A 19,468-nucleotide genomic window follows, 5' to 3' on the forward strand; every position below is an offset into this window, starting at 1 on the left:
ATTATGCGATTAGTCGACAAATGCTTCAAATGAAAAAGTTCTAGTTGAGCAGAAAAATCCTTAGTCAAGGGCAGCTCTAATTTGCATGCAATATATCAGAATGGTAGGTTATGAGTAAAAGAGCCTCTATATGCTTTTATGTGCATCTTTTTACCACTTGTTAATGTTAAGCAACTTACATCAACTGGTAAGTCCTGATGTATTGCACTTAACAGATTTGTTACCCAGTAAAAGAGCCTGTCTCCTATAGTGTCTGAGTCTCTCTGCATGAGTCTTGTGCTGCTATTGCTGAATATTGACAATTTAAGGGCATGACCTACAGGTTTCAATTTCTGTGCTGTGAAATCTTTAGTTCTGTGTGAAGATTTCGGTGCAGAAGTTCACCTGTCTTCATGGCATTTGCTAGAATGCCTGTGAGTCACCTGTGTCATTTCTGTATGATCCCTCCATCACCGTTCTGTGTGTTTCAGGAATACCCTTTCTTCACGTTGACCGCCTTTCCTCCTGGATTTCTCCTTCATGTGGGAGGTGTGGTCAGTGCACGTTCAGTAAAGCTTCTGGATCGAATTCACAACCCAGGTGAGACACAAACACAAACAAATTCACCAAATATATGATACATGAACATAATTTAAAACAACATTAAACATAATTCACTGTAGCAAGAACGTAAATTAATCATCAGGTGCATTAATGATGTAATTTGGCAGTTTGCATGTTGAGGCTTTTGTTGTATTTTCAATTTAAGTTCTTTGTACAGTGTATGTTCTGCATCACATGCACCATTTCTTGACTTTAATGTTTTGTCCTCTTCAGCTTATGATGCTCTATTACTCTTATTTGCTTATAGAAGATTTTGAGACATCCATCTCCCCTGATCATTATTTTTGCACTATTAACACATGCACAAAAATACTTTTTGTAAACCTACATGTACCCTTTCTAGTCTGTGCCAACAGTGCATTAAGGGGATGTAAATATTGGTATTAATGCAATTTAATACAATGTTTTTATTTATTATACAATTTACAAAAGCAAAAAATACCTTTTCTATATTCTTTTGCTCTATTCTTTTTCTGTTCTGTTTTCTTTGTATTTATTATATAATAATAAAAAGCCTTGCTCCATATACTACGTTAGGTTAACTGAGATTTGTCATAGCACTTTTTTGTTGATTTCGATTGCTTCCATTGGCCTCATTTGTAGGTCGCTTTGGATAAAAGCTTCTGCTAAATGACCAAATGTAAATGTATTATTTTAACAATTAACTGTGTGTAATTACATGCAAGTAGCTCTAAACCAAACCCTAATCCTAACCCTAACCATATAGTAAATACATGTGGTTAATTAATATTAAGCAAATATATAACCAGTATAACCAAATATTATATTGCATAATAGTTTAATATCGATTTTTAACTGATAAGTGGCAGGTTTTGGCAAGCTTTTCATGCACAGCTTGGAAATGCAAATGCTTTGTGAATTTAAGACATTATAAAACTATATATATTACAAAAAAAAAACATATTATAAGACTATATATATATTACAAAATTTAACTAATAATAATAATTTTATTTTTTTATTTATTATAATTACTGAAATTATCATTTTGTTTTAAATATAAATTATTCTAAAATTCTGATTTGCTGCTTAATTATTATTGATTATCATTTTAGTATATATATTTTTTAAGTATACAGTCAAACCAAAATTTATTCAGACGCCTTCAACATTTCTCACATTATCACCGTTTATATGCAATAGTTTTGAAAATGGTAATAAAATATAACAAGAACTCAGAGTTAAGCTGTTTCAGAACGAATACATCTTGATGATGCGATATAACTTTGATAGAAAGGTATGTAATGGATTACAATTAACGTAATAAAGTACAGAGTTAGATAATCCCAATTTAGGTCTACCAATGCTTAATTTTCTTTACTCTGTGGTGTAAAAATGTTGCATTAAGCAATAATAAAAATAAAAAATAAACACTTAAGCAAAACATGGTCAGGTCAAGGTGTCTGAATAATTATTCCAATTTCAATTTTTTTTTTCAGTTTCACAGTATGAAGAATTTGAGTATGATATGTCACAGTTCACTTTATTTTGCTATCCTCACTTACATGAACTATAGTGTCCTACACCCACTAGTAAAAAATATAAAAAATTATATCTGATGTTATATTTTTGGTTTGACTGTATAGACTATTTTGAGCTATAGAAATCTACCAAATCCAGACTCTCCGTCTACAAGAACATGTTCGATTGTCCCTGTTATTTGTGTATTTTGCTAAATTTTGGAAATAATTATGAATCAGACAAAAAATATGAAATAAAACTAAATCATGATAAAATTTCATGATGCACTGCATCAAAAAAAAAAAAAAAAAAAAAATGCTTGTCAGGGTGAACTTCTACATCCCTGTATCATGTCTCATAATCTTTCTAATTCTCATTCCCTACCCATCCTAACATTTGTCTATCCTCAGTTTGACCCATAACCCTTTTCATGCTTTTGTGATGCTGCCCATCGCAGTGATCTGATTGTATTTCTTTAAAACTTGCATGGATTCAGGCTTTAAGATAACCAAGCTGAGCCATAACCTACTAATTTACATTTTGCTGACATGTTTCCAAATTAGGTATCACATAGAGAGGTTGTTGTTTTGTATAGTGGAGTGTAATTAAAGGGAGAAAAACTGGTAGCACTTTATTTTACAGTCCTGTTCCTCATGTACATATTATGTACTTATTATAGTAATTACAATAACTATGTAATAACTAGGTACTAACCCTGAACCTAACCCTACCCCATGTAGTTACCTTGTATTACCAGAACTTCCTTAGATAAATACACTGTAAGTACACTATAAGTACATGTAATTACACGTACTGTAAAATAAAGTGCAACCGAAAAACTTTGTTCTGAACTGCAACTCAGAGGTTGTCCATTCTTTTATTTTCTTAATTGTAACTTATTGATGACTGCATACACACACATACACCTACATTTGTTATTCCACAACATACAAATGAAACACATTTACTACTACATCTGTGTACAAATGTTTTATAGTGTTTGCGAGTGTGTGTGCATTAATAAAGCATGGTTTGGTTGAAGGAGCCGCTCATGTAGTTCTATTTTTCGATGTGCTGGTTTAGAGCCTCTGACATAGTGCTGTTGCATGCTTTTTTCTCTATCTCTTTCTCTCTGTTCTTCATCTTTCACCTCTTTCCCCCTCATTCTTTCTCCCAGACCTCTGTTTTCTTCCTCTCTGTCCATCTCTCCTCTCGCTCTCGTTCTCGTGGTCACCCTCTCAGATAACTCTTGTCTGATTTTGCAGTTCCTGTGGAGTGGTGTTGTCCAGTGTTGTGTTCTTGTTTGTAGTAGGTGTTTGGTTTTCTTTTCTACTCTCTTTCTCTCTCTCTTTCTCTCTTTTTCTCTCCGCTCCTTTAACCGATCTACTAATGTGGCGATTTGGCTCAGCCTTGGGTAACACCAGATCATACAAACTGCTAGACTGGAATAGTTTCGCTGCAGGTACTACCCTACCCTCAGTCCTGCTTTTCACACACAAATCCACACTTACACACACAGCCCTTGGCAGCTCAGCTATTACAAATTTTTCTAAATGTTAATACGTATTATCGGTTTTGAGATTTAAATTTTTTAATCTTTAGCAATTAATCAACATTGTGATAATGAATAAAGGGACTGTTCACACAATAATGAAATTCTGTCATCATATACTGACCCTCGTGTTTTTCTAAACCCTTAATGATATTTTTTCTTCTAAGGAACACAAAAAAAAATGTTCAGCTGCTTTTTTCTGTTAAATAAAAAGCATAGCATGTTAACCCCTTCCACAACAGGTTTTGTGTGGATGACACCAAACACCACTGGTTCTTGTGTGTCTCCTAACCAATCTGAAATAGATGGGAAGGTCAATTTTTTTTGTCCCTTTATCTTATTTTTATGAAAATAGAGCAGCGTTGAACATTTTTTCCTGCAACTAGGGATGTCAACGATTAATCGATGATCGAATAATTGTCGATAAGAGATGCAATCGATTAAAGCAATCAATGGTCGGTGAACTTATTTAATGTTGGGCTGCGTGCGGCTCCTGAGTAAAACACATGCGAGCAGCTGTGAGCGAATGTGATGGTGTATAAATGTACCATCATACATTAACAATGTACAAATTAAGCTTTTAATGTGATCTAAACCCCCTTTAATTTGGCAAGAGAAAGCGTTTTTTTTTTTTGTGGGTTTTGCACTTCTAGTACGCTGCAATAGATGCATTTTGTAGCATTAAGGTTTATGATTTATCAGTTAATAGATTGTTAATTTAAACTACAATCAACCATGGAAATTATTGAAAATTGACATCCCTACCTGCAACACAAAAGCAGGTGTTTTTTTTTTTTAAGTAAGAAAGGCGTGCAGGTTTTGAATAACATGATGGTCAGTAAATGAGTTCTTTTAATTTTACAGTGAACTTTTCCCTTAATATGTATTAAAAATGTAATTAAGTGCATATTCACGATTAAGAAGATAAGTTGATTTTTGTCAAGAGTGATTATAAATATTTGGTTGAATTTAAGTTGAATTAAGTGTGTAAAAGGAGTCATTTATGCATTACATGAGCAATCTCAGATATACAAAGACTCGCACATACAACCTCAAGCCTTTTCTCAGTAGTGTGTGTTGCATGAGCTGCCACGCGCTGTACTTCTGTATGAACGTGTGTCTCTGGCTGCTGCTGCATGTTTTAGCTGGATGTGTGTCTGTTTTCTGCTCTGGCTGATCATTCCTTGATCTGCTCTGACTGCGCTTCACCTGAACCCTTACCCAGCGTCCCCTGCTCCTTGATCACATGACCACTTAATCTACCAATCCAGTGAATTGCCTCTGTGCCCTTGACAGTGCTGCTGCCTCTGTGGTCATTGTTGCTTCCCTCTACTAAAGTAATAAGGATTCATACATTATGGATTATGTTTGTGTAAGCTGATATCACATGTGCTCTGATATTGATTTGTAGTCGTTTACCCCTTTCACACATACAGACTTTACTGGAAAATTACCAGTAAATTGCCATAAAGAGATTGTGTGAACAGGACTTTTTCAAAAATATAGTTCTGCCAATATGCCAGTATGAGAAGTTGTTACATTACCAATGAATTACTGGAATGATTCTGTGTGTGAATGCAGAATGATGATAACCGGTACGCCGATATATGAGTTCAGAATGAACAGACGTAAGACATCTACTCGGCCAGTCCAGAGCCATTGAATATTTTCATTTTCAATATTCACATTGAAAAATGATATCATCCTATAACGCATTTACTCCGTGCTGTGTAGTTCAGTTTAAGGTCATCTAATATGGTGTCTCAGGACCAAAAGCACTGCATGAATGTACTGCATGAAACATTTGACACAAAAATGAAAACATGTTTATGTTTACAAACACAACACCAGGAGGTCGTTTAGAGGTCATTTTTGGGTTAATGATGTCCCAGAATCTACCGGTAATTTGAACCCGATGTGTGAATGGTGTTTTTCTGGAAAAAAGATGGAATGTCTTTGCTTGTGTGAATAGCACATTTTTTAATTCATCGTTAAAGTAGTTTCTGTAATTTTATGGCAATTTACTGTATTACTGTGTGAAAGGGCTATTGTCTAAGGTTGTTAATGTCAATGGGGGATTTTTAAAAAGACATTTGCTTTCTTGAATGAATACTTTTTTTTAACTCATATTTTTCATTAACGCATCGTTTAGTGTTTTTTTTTTTATAAAAAAAGAGAAAAATAAATTGGTTTTTGTGAGTAAATAAAAAATGTCAAGAAATACAAACCATTTGTCACAAATATTGAGATAATTAAAAAGCTACAAGAGGTATAATAAATTAATTTGATATATTTAAATAATTTAATTTAATTGTGAAAAAAATTGTATTTCAATAATGCAACTGCAATCTTCTGCTTCTGGTCTGTTTGCTGCTGTGCATTTCTCTTTAATGTTACTGTTATTAATCAAACTCCCTCCTGCTGTTGGCTGTTTATCCAGAATAAGCTGGAGTTTGTCCTCCATTGGGAAGCATGACAGCACTTGAACGGGAATGCTCTGCTTACTGTTGTAGATTAGTTCATGAAAGATATCAGTCAGGAGAATGGCAAATCACACCACTCTCCTCTTCATCCTTACCATCATCATCATCTTTCCTAGTTGTGGTAAACAGTCAAGGGAGTACTGTTTGCACTTGTGAAAACCCCTTGCTCTCAGAGTGTGCGCACCTGTGCGTGTGTATGTGAAAGAGAAAAGCTCAGGTACTAGCCTTGTTTGCATTAGTTCACGGTTTGCTCCATCTCTGAGGACAATTTTTATATTTGTCACTGTTTTATATATATATATATATATATATATATATATATATATATATATATATATATATATATAATGTATGTTTGTATATATATATACACAGCTCAATTAAATGTTGTACTGTTTCACACTACATGCTTGCTCAAGCTACTACTCAATTACATGTTTTCTGATGCATAACCAAACTCTCTAGAAAAAAAGATTTTAAAGTTCTGACTGTCAGTGTTTTTATCATTCATCATCTGGGACCATTAACTGACATCAGAGAACACGTGTTGTTCAATTATTGTAATATTAATTTCTTTTTTTTTACTCTAAAAGGTTCAGCTGACAAAAATCCGCTTTGGGAAAATATAGACAGTAATAATAAACAAATAAATACATTTTAGACAAAAATTGATTGTGAGTTGTGCCAGATTTGGGAGCATCAAACCAGGGCTATTATGCTGCTAAAGCAAGAGGGGGTGTTTGCGCGATGATGTAAATATGTTTGTTTCAGATGAGCCGGAGACACGGGATGCTTGGTGGGAGGAGATCCGGCAGGAAATAAAGTCTCATGCCAAAGCTCTTGGCTGCCATGCTGTGGTGGGCTACAGCGAGTCCACCAGCATCTGGTACTTAAACACACACACACACACACAATACTCAACTCTGAGGATGTTTCTACACACTCAGTAGTTTTTTGGCTTCCTCATATATCCAGGTTTTTCAAGACGGTTGAGGGAGTCAATTAAAATATGTGTCTTGATTTTCAGTTGCACAGCTTTCTCATTCTGTCATTCAGCCGTAGTGAAAGGCTCTGATTATGTGTTCTTTGTGTTTGCAGTGAGGAGGTGTGTATTCTGTCAGCGTCAGGCACCGCGGCAATCCTCAGCTCCCGGTTCATGCAGGACGGCCCGCCGGACACCGAACACAGGTTGTCACGGCAGCCGCTTTGTGTCTTTTCTACAGGGTCAGAGAGGGTCGAGGGGGATATGGGTAGTTCAGCATCGCTAGGGTAGGTTAAAGACACACACGACATACACATACACACACACACACCTTTGGCCCTATGCTAATGGACTCTTAAAAGAATAGTTCACCCAAAAATAAAAAATCTGATTATTAATTCTCCGCTCGTGTTGTATCAAACTTCAAAAAAGGTGTGCCATGAGTACACTCTCTATAATTTATAATAATTATTCAACTTGTTTACTACATCCCCAGTCTTCTAAAGTCATACAGCAACTTTAAAGATAGCAAGAAATTCACCCTGTCTGTTTTCTAAATGAATGTTATAGAGCTTGTGAACATGAAAGATTCTTTTGATAATCCAATGTATGTTACAATATAGAAAAGATCTGTCAATGCTTCTGGATCATTGTGACTTCAACAATAAAATTAAAGAGGTCTTTGGATGCCCATTTTCCACAAGTTGATATAATTATTTAGGTATTTTCTTTAGTTTGGTTAATTTCTCAATGGTAGTGTAAAACAACACTGTTTTTACTCTGTCAAAAACAGCTCCAATTCGTTTTATTGCATGTTGCTTTAAATGCAAATGAGCTCTGCTCACCCCGCCTTTCTCTTCCAAGCCGCTCTCTTAGAAACGGTAAACTTTAGCCACATTAATCCTGAAACTTGGTAACTAGCCCATCATTAGGAAAGATGATTTGCATAGATTCATTAAAAAGCCTTACACTCACTTCTTCTTCAGCTCAAGCTGGACTCATTTTGGACTGCTATGTTCATTATTACATCCAACAATCACTTAGGAGACATTGTCTACATCTGCTCCGGCGGTAAAACATGTAGGACTGATGACATTTCACTCAGGGTGGGTCTAATGTTAAACACTAGTGTCAATCAACAATCGTGGGAGGGGCCTGGCTCTGTGTGATGTCACACTGACATAAGATGTGAGAAAGGGGAAATTATTTAATGAAAAAAAAAAAACATTGGGTGGATCTTTATCATTATTGGGTGGTTGTGTACTCACACCGCCAACACACATTTCAGTTCAAACAAGAGAGTTTTTTTCCTTAATAGAGTAGCTCTTAAAGTCGACATGAAACTTTTGATATATATATATTGCTTGTTTGCAATCTTATGTGAAGGGATGTTGTTGCAAGGGAAGAGAACGTTTATATTTTTGATTAAAGATTACAAGAGCACATCAATTTAAAAAAATTATATTGATGAATTAATAATTTTCAGTAAACATTGCAGTATTGTCAATTCGGATTTCATGGTGGCATTAAAAGCCAAAAGGTTTGGAATGACACAAGTGTAAGTAAATCAAAACGTAAATTAAATTTTGGGTGAACTTTTCCTTTAATCTCAGTACTAAACAATACTAATTAAATTGGTGTGTGTGTGTGTCTGTCTGTGTCTGTGTATGTTTGCAGAGGGTGTTTTTTATTTATTTATTTTTTCATGGCTACTAACCAAATTAAGTACTGAGGGCTAAAAACATTTGCTTGTCTCTGCATATGTATATTTTATGTTAAAAAATAATACCACCTTGACACATTTATATGCTTATGTAATTCTTTTATTCAGTTTTAGCTCATTTGGGTGTTTGGATCTGTGTTTGTGCCCTTGTGTTATTGTTTATGTACTAATTGCAGTGTTTATTTCATTTAGGTTTGAGGAGGTGGTGTCCCCTGGCTGTGGGTTTTGTCACATACCATACGATGAGTTGAATATACCATTTCCTGCTCAGCTCACCTATTGCTACTGCTGTCGTCGTTACAAAGTGCCCGATGTCCTCTTCACCACAATCGACTTGCCTAATGAAGCCAACGTCACCGGGAAGGGCTGCCTGATTCAGGCCAGGTATTACATGCACATTACATCCTGTCCAGATGGTATATTATTGTTGCATACTGCACAGTATAACGAAAATAGTATATAAAACTATATTTAGTATCCAATGATACATTTTAAATAGCAGTGTGCCGTGCTGCACATGTGATTGAAATTAAACAAATCTCGAAGGCTGCAATTTAATTAGATAAATATGTATACTGCCTCCTTCAGCGTGAAGCACAGCACTGTGTTCCTTTACACGTACGCAGCTCATTAGTTAGGGTTTTCAGTTGCTTATAGTAACTCAGTTCGTAGTAAATACTTCCACACAAACCCATTGTTGCATTTTCTCTGAGTGCATTTGCTCTTTTTTTTTTATTTATAAAAACAGACATTTGAAACCGTTTTTGTCTCAAGTGAATAATTACTTTGGATGAACGTTAAGTCAAGCCCATTGCAATGAAGACATGTATTCGGAAATGCGATATATCACTGTAATGAATATGCACAGTTTTGTTATTGTGGGCACTTCTAAATACCGCAAATAATTATATATTACAAATTATTCAGAATTTGGAATGCATTTTAAGAATACTTTTCCCACCTACTGGTCAAAATGCACAACACAGCTGTGTGCCGCTCTGATGTAAACAGGCACGCATGAGAAGCACATGGAGGAACATGTGAAAAACACACTGAATGAAAGCACACTCACTCTCTGACAGCAGATTGTGCTAAACTGCAGAAAATGCAGCCCTTATAAATAAAGCAGCTGTTCTACTTTATAAAACTTATTTAAATAGATTTAAATAGCTATTCAGATTTTTATATTCGTTATAGTGTTCATCAAAGCGCCAACTACTTAAAGCTGCAGTAGGTAACTTTTGTAAATATATATTTTTTACATATTTGTTAAACCTGTCATTATGTCCTGACAGTAGAATATGAGACCAATAATCTGTGAAAAAATCAAGCTCCTCTGGCTCCTCCCAGTGGTCCTATTGCCATTTGCAGAAAGTCATCAGAGCTGCGGTCCGTAACTTTGTTTGTGTTCAAAATATAGAAAAATGTATATAATAAGTGAGTACAACATGAATCCATTTTCCAAACCGTGTTTTTAGCTTGTCCTGAATCACTAGGGTACAGCTATAATAAGTGTTTATATTCGGACTATTTTAGATTGCTTCGGGGATACCGCGGCGGAGTAACCCAGTACCTTTGTGATTCTTCATAGACATAAACAGAGAGAAGTAGTTCCGGCTACGATGTTCTTCCGCAAGACGCAAGCAGTTCTGTTTATTAACCGCTAGAGCATCAAAAGTTCCCTACCGCAGCTTTAAATATTTAGACTTTATAGGCTATTTATTTGCAAACTTATTATTATTTTATTTTTTTCACATTTTAATCTGGACTATAACATGCTCTAGATATTGTTTGAAAGTGTTTTGATTCTTTACACTTTAGTTAACATTAGTTTGCCAATGAAACATTCTTCTGAACATTCATTAATCTTAGTTATTCCAATATTTAATAACACGTTGTTAAAATCAAAAGTTGCAATTGTGTTATTTAATGAGCTTACATGAACTAAGACTTGTATTTTTTAACAAAGATTAATAACTTCTGTAGCAAATGTAGCTATTGTGAATGTTAATGCATTAATTAAGGATAACTAATGAGGTCTTATTGTTAACTGATACCTATCGGTCTGGGTCCTATGGGTAAAACTTTTAACTTTATTTTTATGTATTGCTTTATTGTATTTAAATGTTCAGTTATTTTTGTTATAAGAAAAAAGTTATTAAATTTGTTATACTGTATTATGACCACTTTTTTAAAACTAAATTTCAATACCGTGATAAAAGCATTAGCAATTAATTGCAACATGAAAATTTGATACCGGCATTTCCCTACTGCATTGTCAGATACAGATTGATCACAATATGCTCCATTCAGAAGGTCATCTGGGTATTCTTTGCATCTCACTATAGGTTGTGCCGGACTAAAAAGAAGGCGCAAGGAGAAGGGAACGCCACGGCCATTAGCAGTCTTCTGCCATTTTTAGAGTACGAACTCCACACACAGCTGATGAACAAATTAAAGCTACGAAGCATGAACGCTTTGTTTGGTCTACGTATCCAAATCAGCGTTGGAGAGACCATGCTACTCGGAATAGCGGTCAGTGTGCAATTAAAGATAATGCTCTGTGCATTTTATGTACTTTATTAGATATGACTGTATATGCTGCTGTTTTATTTTAATAAATGTTGTTTGTTGCATCTAGTCTGCAACAGGAGTTTATCTGACAGCTTTACCCAGCCCCGGAGGAATCCAGATTGCGGGAAAAACTCCCAGTGACATCACATACGAACAGCATATCTCCACTATGCAGAAGAAAATTAATGACACCATTGCTAAAAACAAAGAACTACATGATATTAACCCTCCTGTAAGTGCATGTACACATCAAGTGTATTTCAAGGATTTTATATTTTATGTGAGCCGCCTTTTCCTCTTTTAAAAACAAAGCTAAAACATTTGTCGCCATTGTATAGGAGGTTGTGGAAGAGATCATTGGTTCGCCGATCCCTGAGCCCCGTCAGAGGTCTCGTCTCTTTCGTTCTCATTCAGAGAGTTCGGATGAGGTTTCAGAACTAGACCTATCCCATGGGAAGAAGGATGCCTTTGTGTTGGAGGTAAGTTGACTTGCACTTGAGGTTGATGGATTTGAGAGATGAACATGGAGATGCTTGAAATCCATTTTGCAATCTGAAGGACTGAATGTTTTAATACTCTTCTAGATTGATGACACGGATGCTGTGGAAGATATACATGCCCTTCTGACTGATTCCCCCACCCCAGCAGGTAAACACATGTGCTGGACCATTGTTGGACTCTATCAAAGACTATAGAATACCCAAGACATGTCACTCATGTAGTTTTGAATGAAACTACAGCACGCTGAGACTTAGGACTGTTTGCGCACTGGTTGATCTAGCCTGAAAAATAAGCTTTTTATAACTCTATTTGAGCAAAGGTAATAACATTTATGACACAGTTGTTGTCAGATTTCAAATATGAAATCTAATCGTAAGCTTAGTGTGAACAGTTTTGGAGAATTTGATGTTTCCCCATTCAAAGAGATAGGTGCTGCACTTGCATGCCCGAGAGGCATTTCAAAGATGGCTGCCGGGTGACATGACGTGTCTTAAAGGACTTTGACTCTATTCTGTTTAATTGGCTATATATTCACCTGTATATGTATGTTCTCTTGTCTTCCCATCAGGATTCTACAGCTGCAACACTGAAATAATGCCTGGGATTCAGAACTGGACTTCGGCTATACAGGTACTGTTTATCCCAGTTGAGTTTTGGGTTCTTGAAGATGCAAACACATCAACACACCATGTGCAGTTCTCAGGAAATGGACAGCAAGAGTCATTTCAAACCACAGCACGGATATTAAATTTTATGAGCAGCATTTTATGTGTATGTATTAGCAATGAAGACTGAAGTTACTGTTGTTCTAATATATGCAGACAGTTGAAGCTAGTTTGAGAGATGTTCACTCTGGAAAAACCTATTTATTGTCTCTATAATGCTTATATAAATTTATGTGAGCTTATCGTTGTTTGGTGTGGAATCAAACATATTTTTCTTCAGATGTTTACCTCTGTGAGGGTCTTCCGCCTTAACGCCAACCTAACCAATCAGGGACTGAATAAGATTTTCAGTGACCTCTGTGAGAATCTGCTTAAGGTGAATACATTTTCCTGTTTTCTGAATACATTTCTCTATTTTTACAACCTTGGTTTGATATGGATCAGCTAAACCAAATGATTCAAGTGTGTTTGGATATCACTGCTCTAGCTGGAATATATATGTGTACTCTGTAGAGTTTGTACTTCAAACTGCGCTCGATGGTCCCCTGTTGTCTTTGTCACTTGAACTTCACCGTAGCCATACCTGAAGATGAGCTAATTCAGGTGAGAACACTGATCTTATTTCCTTAATGCTTAAATATGTTATTACTTTCAAACAACAAAAAAGTAAGTACAAGTGAAGGCATTAAGGTCAGTCTGTCCTGTTTAGATTCATTCTCGTTCTTTTACCTCGGTCACATGTGATTGGTTGGTGTTGTTTAATTGGCAGGTGGCGGTGACAGCTGTGGCAATGAGCTTTGACAAAGAGCAACCTTTGGAGAATGGCAAACAAAGTGGGGAAAAGACACTGATAAAGGGTAAGCATGTGCTGTACTGTATGTACAGCGTGTTCTTGTAAGACACCTTTTTGAAAAGCAAATCCTCAATGTTGATTGTCTCTTGTAGCTGTAACAGAAAATGACGAGCAGCTTCAGTTCAATCTGGAGCTCAATGCTGAAACATCTTCTTCCAATCCTCGTAGCTCCCCCAAAGGTAAACCCGGGTGAATCCTCATTTTAAACTTCAAATACAGTGCTGTATAGCTCTTCAAATGTTTGTCATATTCCTTTTATATTAGTGGTAGGTGTATTATTTATTATTAAATTTAAAATTAAATTAAATTAAAGTATATATATTATAGTGCATTAAAACCAAAGATATCGGTGACATAACTGCTACAGTGCCGGTTTATAGTAATTTGTACTGGTATTTAAACGTCAAACTTTACTTATATTTACTACAGTTATAACAAATGTTTGGTAACGTAAATAAAAACCGTTAACGCTCCGAATGCGTTAATGTTTGTTTTCGAATTTTTGAACTAACGTTAGATAGCAAAGCTGCGCGCATAGGATTGTGGGTGATTTGAGAGCGCGAAGGATACACATATGCATCCTTTCCTGTGTATGGGATATTCTTCGAAGTCCTTGTTTGAAATTCCGAGGATCCTCGACATTGGAACAGTCCTTCGACGGATGTCGATGATGTAGCATCCTCGAAATACTGGCTTCCGAGGATCCTTCCTTGACATTGAGAAACACCTAGTGGCTGTGTGTGCTCAACCACTGCCTTTTTCAGCGACATCAAAATAAAAGTCCCGCCTCGAACACATCGGCCAATAAAGAGAAGACTTATTGATATATATGTCTATCACTAGTTTTAAAAATAATATACGTGTGTATGTGTGTTTTTTTTTTTTGTGGGGCCGCTGAAAATCGTATAATATTAAGATTAATATTATGAGTTCTTTTATCTATATTGCACACTGACTTTTCACAATATTAAGGAATATACTGTTTTCCTTGGTGTGTCCCTTTAACGCAGCATTGGTTTTCCTGTGTGTGTGTGTGTGTGTGTGTCAGGTCTGTCAGAGGTTGGCAGCCATCTGTCGGCCAGAGGTCAGTACCTGATCCATTTTTGAGAGTTCTGGAGGCAGCAGGGTGTTTCTTTCTTTTAATTTCTGCTCCTGTTGTGTGTGACAGTTTGAAGTGCTGCAGCACACACCCCAGCATCATCCATTTTACCCCTTTTTTTATTCTTTCTTTCTTTCTTTGTGTTATTTCCTCTTCTCTTTGTCCCTCTGTGTCGTTGTGTGTATGTTCTTGTCCGCGGGATTTGTGACCGCATGTGCTCATATTTCTGTGTGTGTGTACTGTATGTTCGTGTCTATCTGTGTTCGTTTCTGAATGTCTGTCTATATATATATATATGTATGTGTGTGTGTGTGTGTGTGTCCAGCCTCCTCAGTTGATTACAGTTCCTTTGCAGACAGATGCAGCTCCTGGATAGAGCAGCTTAAACTGAAAGCTCACACCATAAGACGCGGATCGGTTAAAACAAGTAGGAGCACACACGCAAACTGGCTTAACACACAAACACACACACAATCACATAGACCCTAGTCAGAGTAAACTGCATATTTAACAGGATCTTTAACTTCAAGATGTAATCAAAATGGTCCCAATATATTTTATTAGACGTTGTTCCACTAAAATGATACCTTTCTATATTCACGTATGTGTGTATACAAGTGTGTGTGTGTGTGTGTGTGTGTCTGTATATATATATACACATACACATACACACACACACACATATACATTTATTCATGTATGTAATTTATGTAAATAAGCTTATTTTGAAAATCACAATATGGAGGTAAATGAGGCTGAGGGTTTGAGATTCAATGTGTTAAATGTGTCATATTGTTTAAAGTCCTGGATCCCAGGAAACGTTCATAAACCATGTTTTAAATGTTATTTTTCTACAATTTTTGCCTGCTAAGTAAAGACCAGGGTACATGCAGTATGACATATTATCCTCTAACCCTCACTGCCTTGTATTCATTAATAATCAAATGTCAAATTTTAAATGACATCAACTCTGACTACAGTCTATACTTATACACGCATCCTTACACACACATACTCCTATGTCCTGCATCAAAAAGTGGACGAGTCTTGCTGCCATACGCCGATCCGATCAAACTTGATTGACAGAGTGTGAAAGTTGAGGTTGAGTCCTAGTGAGGAGCCAAGATGAAGACAGTGGTACCTCAGTGATTTCAGTGTTTGAGCTTGCTGATGTAATGAGTATGAACAAACACAGAGCATGGGCCCATGCAGAGTCGCATATGATGCATTGATGCATCAGAAGTATGGCTGTGCAGATTGAATAGTCCAGGGTTGGGTGTTAAAGCTTAAAAAAAAAAAAATAATTATATCTCTATATTTATGTAAATGCTCTAAAATTACACATTAAGTAAAAAACAGTCAAGTCATGTTTGTTTTCCACACCATTTTTCACCAAATGACCACAAAAATGATTAAGATACTTGTTAAATTATAATTTCTATGAACCATAATAACAGCATTCTTGTCAGAAATTTGTACAATTTGAATATTAAATAATACTAATATTCTTAAAATTAATTAATGGTAATAAAACATTGCAAAAAAATTGTTGTTATTATTAAATATTAATATTTATATAATTTAATAAAAAAATTGTCATGAAAAAATCTACTTTGTTCAGTTATGGTATTATTATTATTATTATTGTTATTTTTTACATTTTATTAGTAGTAATACAAATGACTAAGTTATGATTGTTATATTTTTTATATTAAAATTATTTAATATAAACCGTAATTATGTAGTCATGGTTATTTCTAAATTTGTCTAAATTATGTTGTTATATATTATGTTATGCAAAGTTCTTTGAAAAGGGCTTGAGCTTATTCATGTTTCATGTAAATGAATGTAACAGAACTGACTAATGTTCAAATCACGATATTGCTTTCATAAAATCATTGCAGTATTCACTATGTTGCTTTATTCTATGTCATCAACAAAATAATCCCAGTAAAATTGCATATATTGCCCTGCCCTAATTGAGTCCACTGACAGATAGTTAGAGCAGTGTTTGGGAGCTGCATGCGCATTAGTGCTCTGTGTAATAATTGTGATGCAGTGTCATGAATGATGTTTTACTGCTTTGAGATTTCAAGCTCTTTCATACTCTTTATAGAAGTGGCTTCCCTCCTCAAAGCTCATCGCCCTCTGATTTATCAAGGCTGACTGAACATGTGTGCATTCATTCTTTCTCTCCTCCTGTCTCTGTATTTGCATGCTCTTTATATTTGCATGGTGCAGTGTCATTGCTTTGCTTTGATCACATGCTGCTGATCTGTAACACACAACTGCACACGTCCTTTTTCCTCGGTCACACTATGTTTGTCTCGTCACATCCATCGGTCCTGTACACGCCCTCTCAAGGCCATGTCTGGTATCTTCTCTCTCTCTCGCTCTCTTACTCTCAACAGCATCATCTTTGGAGAAGGCCAGCCCATTGCCTGAAGGTCGCTCTCGTTCTCTTCGGTCAGATCGTTCCTACTCAGGCAGTTCTGTGGCAGTCGTCAAAATGACCCCACTCTCTTTCATTCCTGGAGCAAAGATCATCAAATACCTTGGCATCATTAACATGTTCTTCATTAGAGAGACCTCTTCACTCAGAGAGGTAGCAGTCTCACTGTTTTTAGACTCATTCAGGTCACGTACATTTAGAAGTTTGCTTGTTATTGTTATTAATAATAATAAAATGTATGTTAAGTATTTTAATAATATCAATGCAATTGAAAATATAACAATATAATTTTAATAGCAATAAAAATTATGAATATTATTTTTGAATATATTCATATTAATGCTATTAAATAAATATTCCTTTATTAACATTTAATTAATTGTTTACAATTATTAATACAAAAATTTCTAAGTATTATAATTTAATATCAAATAATAGTAGTGTTATTAAAATGTTATTTTCATTAATGCAAATTAAAAAAATAATAATATAAAGGTATTAATATATTATAATGACTTGTTTATAATGTAATAATGTTAAATATTTTTAAATTAATCACAATTGAGATTGATTAAAATACTGTTAATAATATTTTTTATTATGGTAAATTGTGTTGTTTTTGTTGTTATAAATAAATGAATAGTGCCTTTATTCAAATAATATTAATTGTTTTTTTATTGATTACAATTATTTAAATTGATGAAAATATTGGTAATAATATTATTTATGGTAAATTGTGTTGTTATTATGAATAATAATAATATTAATAGTGGCAACTATTATTGCTTTTATTGTAAAAAAATATTTAAAAATTTAAATACAATTATTTACATTGAAAATATTGGTAATAATATTATTTATTATGGTAAATTGTGTTGTTACTATGAATAATAATAAATATCAATAGTGCTAAATATTGCTTTTATTGTAATAATATTAAAGATTTTGAATATTATGTTATTAAAATTATTTAAAAGTAGTAATTAATTTATATTCTTGGTAGTATTATTGTCACATTTTTTTCATATGTTTTAGGAGGGAGGTGTGAGTGGGTTTCTGCATACGTTTATTGCTGAAGTATTTGCGATGGTTCGTGCCCACGTCGCTGCTCTTGGAGGAAATGCTGTCGTCTCCTACAGCATGAAGGAGTGTGTGTTCATGGAGAACCCTAACAAGAACCAGGTTAATACATGCACAGTCACACACACAGACTCATACACACTCAACCCCTCATGTTTGTTCATTTATACTCATGTTGTGTGCTTTACAGGCGCAGTGCCTAATCAATGTCAGCGGGGACGCTGTTATTTTCGTCCGAGAATCTGAACTTGATTCGACTTTGGTACAGACTCAGTCAGCCACAACACACCCCTCCAATGGTGGGGAAGGAACGTGAACTCACACACTGATAAATTCTCAAGTAAACAATTCTTCACATGGACCATGCCATTTAAAGCAGTGTCACGCTAAATCTACCAACCAAATCTCCAAAAGAAGCGAAAATCTAGACCTTATTGGTTAGTTCTCCAAAGTGTCATATTTTAAACCCATCAAATGGCCAATATTTAGTTTTATTTCAGAACAATGTTTTAAAATCCTCCCCCCGTCAGAAACCTTTCAGAAAGGTCATCTGCCATGTTTCTCTGTATTGGCCGTTGTTCACATTCCATTTTGTCCAAATGTGGCGGAGGCAGCCACCAAATTCAAAAGGTCTATAAAATCCGTTTTTGTGTTCACAGAGTGTGTGTAAATGTGTCAGCGACTCTTTAAATGCCCATGTTTTGTATTTAAATAGAGGGGTAAACTACTGATGCACTCACATGGACATCCAGTTCAGGATTTTAAATACTGGTTTTAAATTAGACACTTCCTGTCATGTCCTACTGATCTCGTTAAAATCATGTCAAATGCTGGAAACATTTGTTTGCTTTCATGTGCCACAGTGCTTTTTTATTTTTCATCATAATGTTTGGGTTGGACTTCTGCAAGGCCGGTCCGGTTCCCTTGCATGTGCTATGCCAGTTAATCATTTTTAGAAAGAGATATTTAAGGCAGAGTTGTGTTCACCAATGGACTGACACTTGAATGTACAGATGATGGGTCTGGATACGAGGTGGGCGGCTCTGTTCATGTGTTGACTGACTTTTAATGCTATTATTTTGTATATGTGTTTGCCTAAGGACAAATCATAATTGCACACGAATAAGTTAAAATTGAATAAAACTATTATTGCTCCGGTGTGGGTAGTCCTTGTCAAATTCTTCCGTTTTTTTTTTTATGAACTTATGGATTTAATTTATAATTTTTCTGATCTAATATATAACTTCAATGAATGCAGAATCATGTAACTTCTTGAGTTTTTTTTTCTTTCTTTCTTTCTTTTTTGGTCAGATACGGCATTAAAGACAACAATTGTTACAATCTGAGACAATAGTAGTTGCCAGAAAAAGAAAAAAAATGCGTCTACTCTTGAGTATTTAATAAATCTCCAAAAACTTG

General features: G+C 35.1%; 1 protein-coding gene across 12 annotated transcripts in view; it reads left to right on the forward strand.

Moving 5' to 3' along the window:
- LOC113118142 (C2 domain-containing protein 5-like) overlaps positions 1-19,208 on the forward strand; it is a 31,775-nt gene extending 12,567 nt beyond the window's left edge. For 4 of the 12 annotated variants that reach the window (XM_026287075.1, XM_026287082.1, XM_026287081.1 and 1 more), the window contains 19 exons: positions 471-579; positions 3,494-3,547; positions 6,892-7,006; positions 7,219-7,389; positions 9,018-9,209; positions 11,174-11,360; positions 11,467-11,631; positions 11,738-11,878; positions 11,984-12,047; positions 12,469-12,530; positions 12,846-12,941; positions 13,079-13,168; positions 13,335-13,422; positions 13,511-13,597; positions 14,467-14,502; positions 14,843-14,944; positions 16,929-17,122; positions 18,005-18,151; positions 18,240-19,208. In XM_026287075.1, the coding sequence (XP_026142860.1) occupies positions 471-579; positions 3,494-3,547; positions 6,892-7,006; positions 7,219-7,389; positions 9,018-9,209; positions 11,174-11,360; positions 11,467-11,631; positions 11,738-11,878; positions 11,984-12,047; positions 12,469-12,530; positions 12,846-12,941; positions 13,079-13,168; positions 13,335-13,422; positions 13,511-13,597; positions 14,467-14,502; positions 14,843-14,944; positions 16,929-17,122; positions 18,005-18,151; positions 18,240-18,365 (2,226 nt within the window). In that variant the 3' untranslated portion in view covers positions 18,366-19,208. The other 8 variants (XM_026287080.1, XM_026287084.1, XM_026287076.1 and 5 more) reach the window with 7 other exon arrangements.
- Positions 19,209-19,468: the final 260 nt, after the last annotated feature.

This window comes from Carassius auratus, chromosome 18 (assembly GCF_003368295.1).
Source record: "Carassius auratus strain Wakin chromosome 18, ASM336829v1, whole genome shotgun sequence".
In the NCBI taxonomy this organism is placed as follows: Eukaryota; Metazoa; Chordata; class Actinopteri; order Cypriniformes; family Cyprinidae; genus Carassius; species Carassius auratus.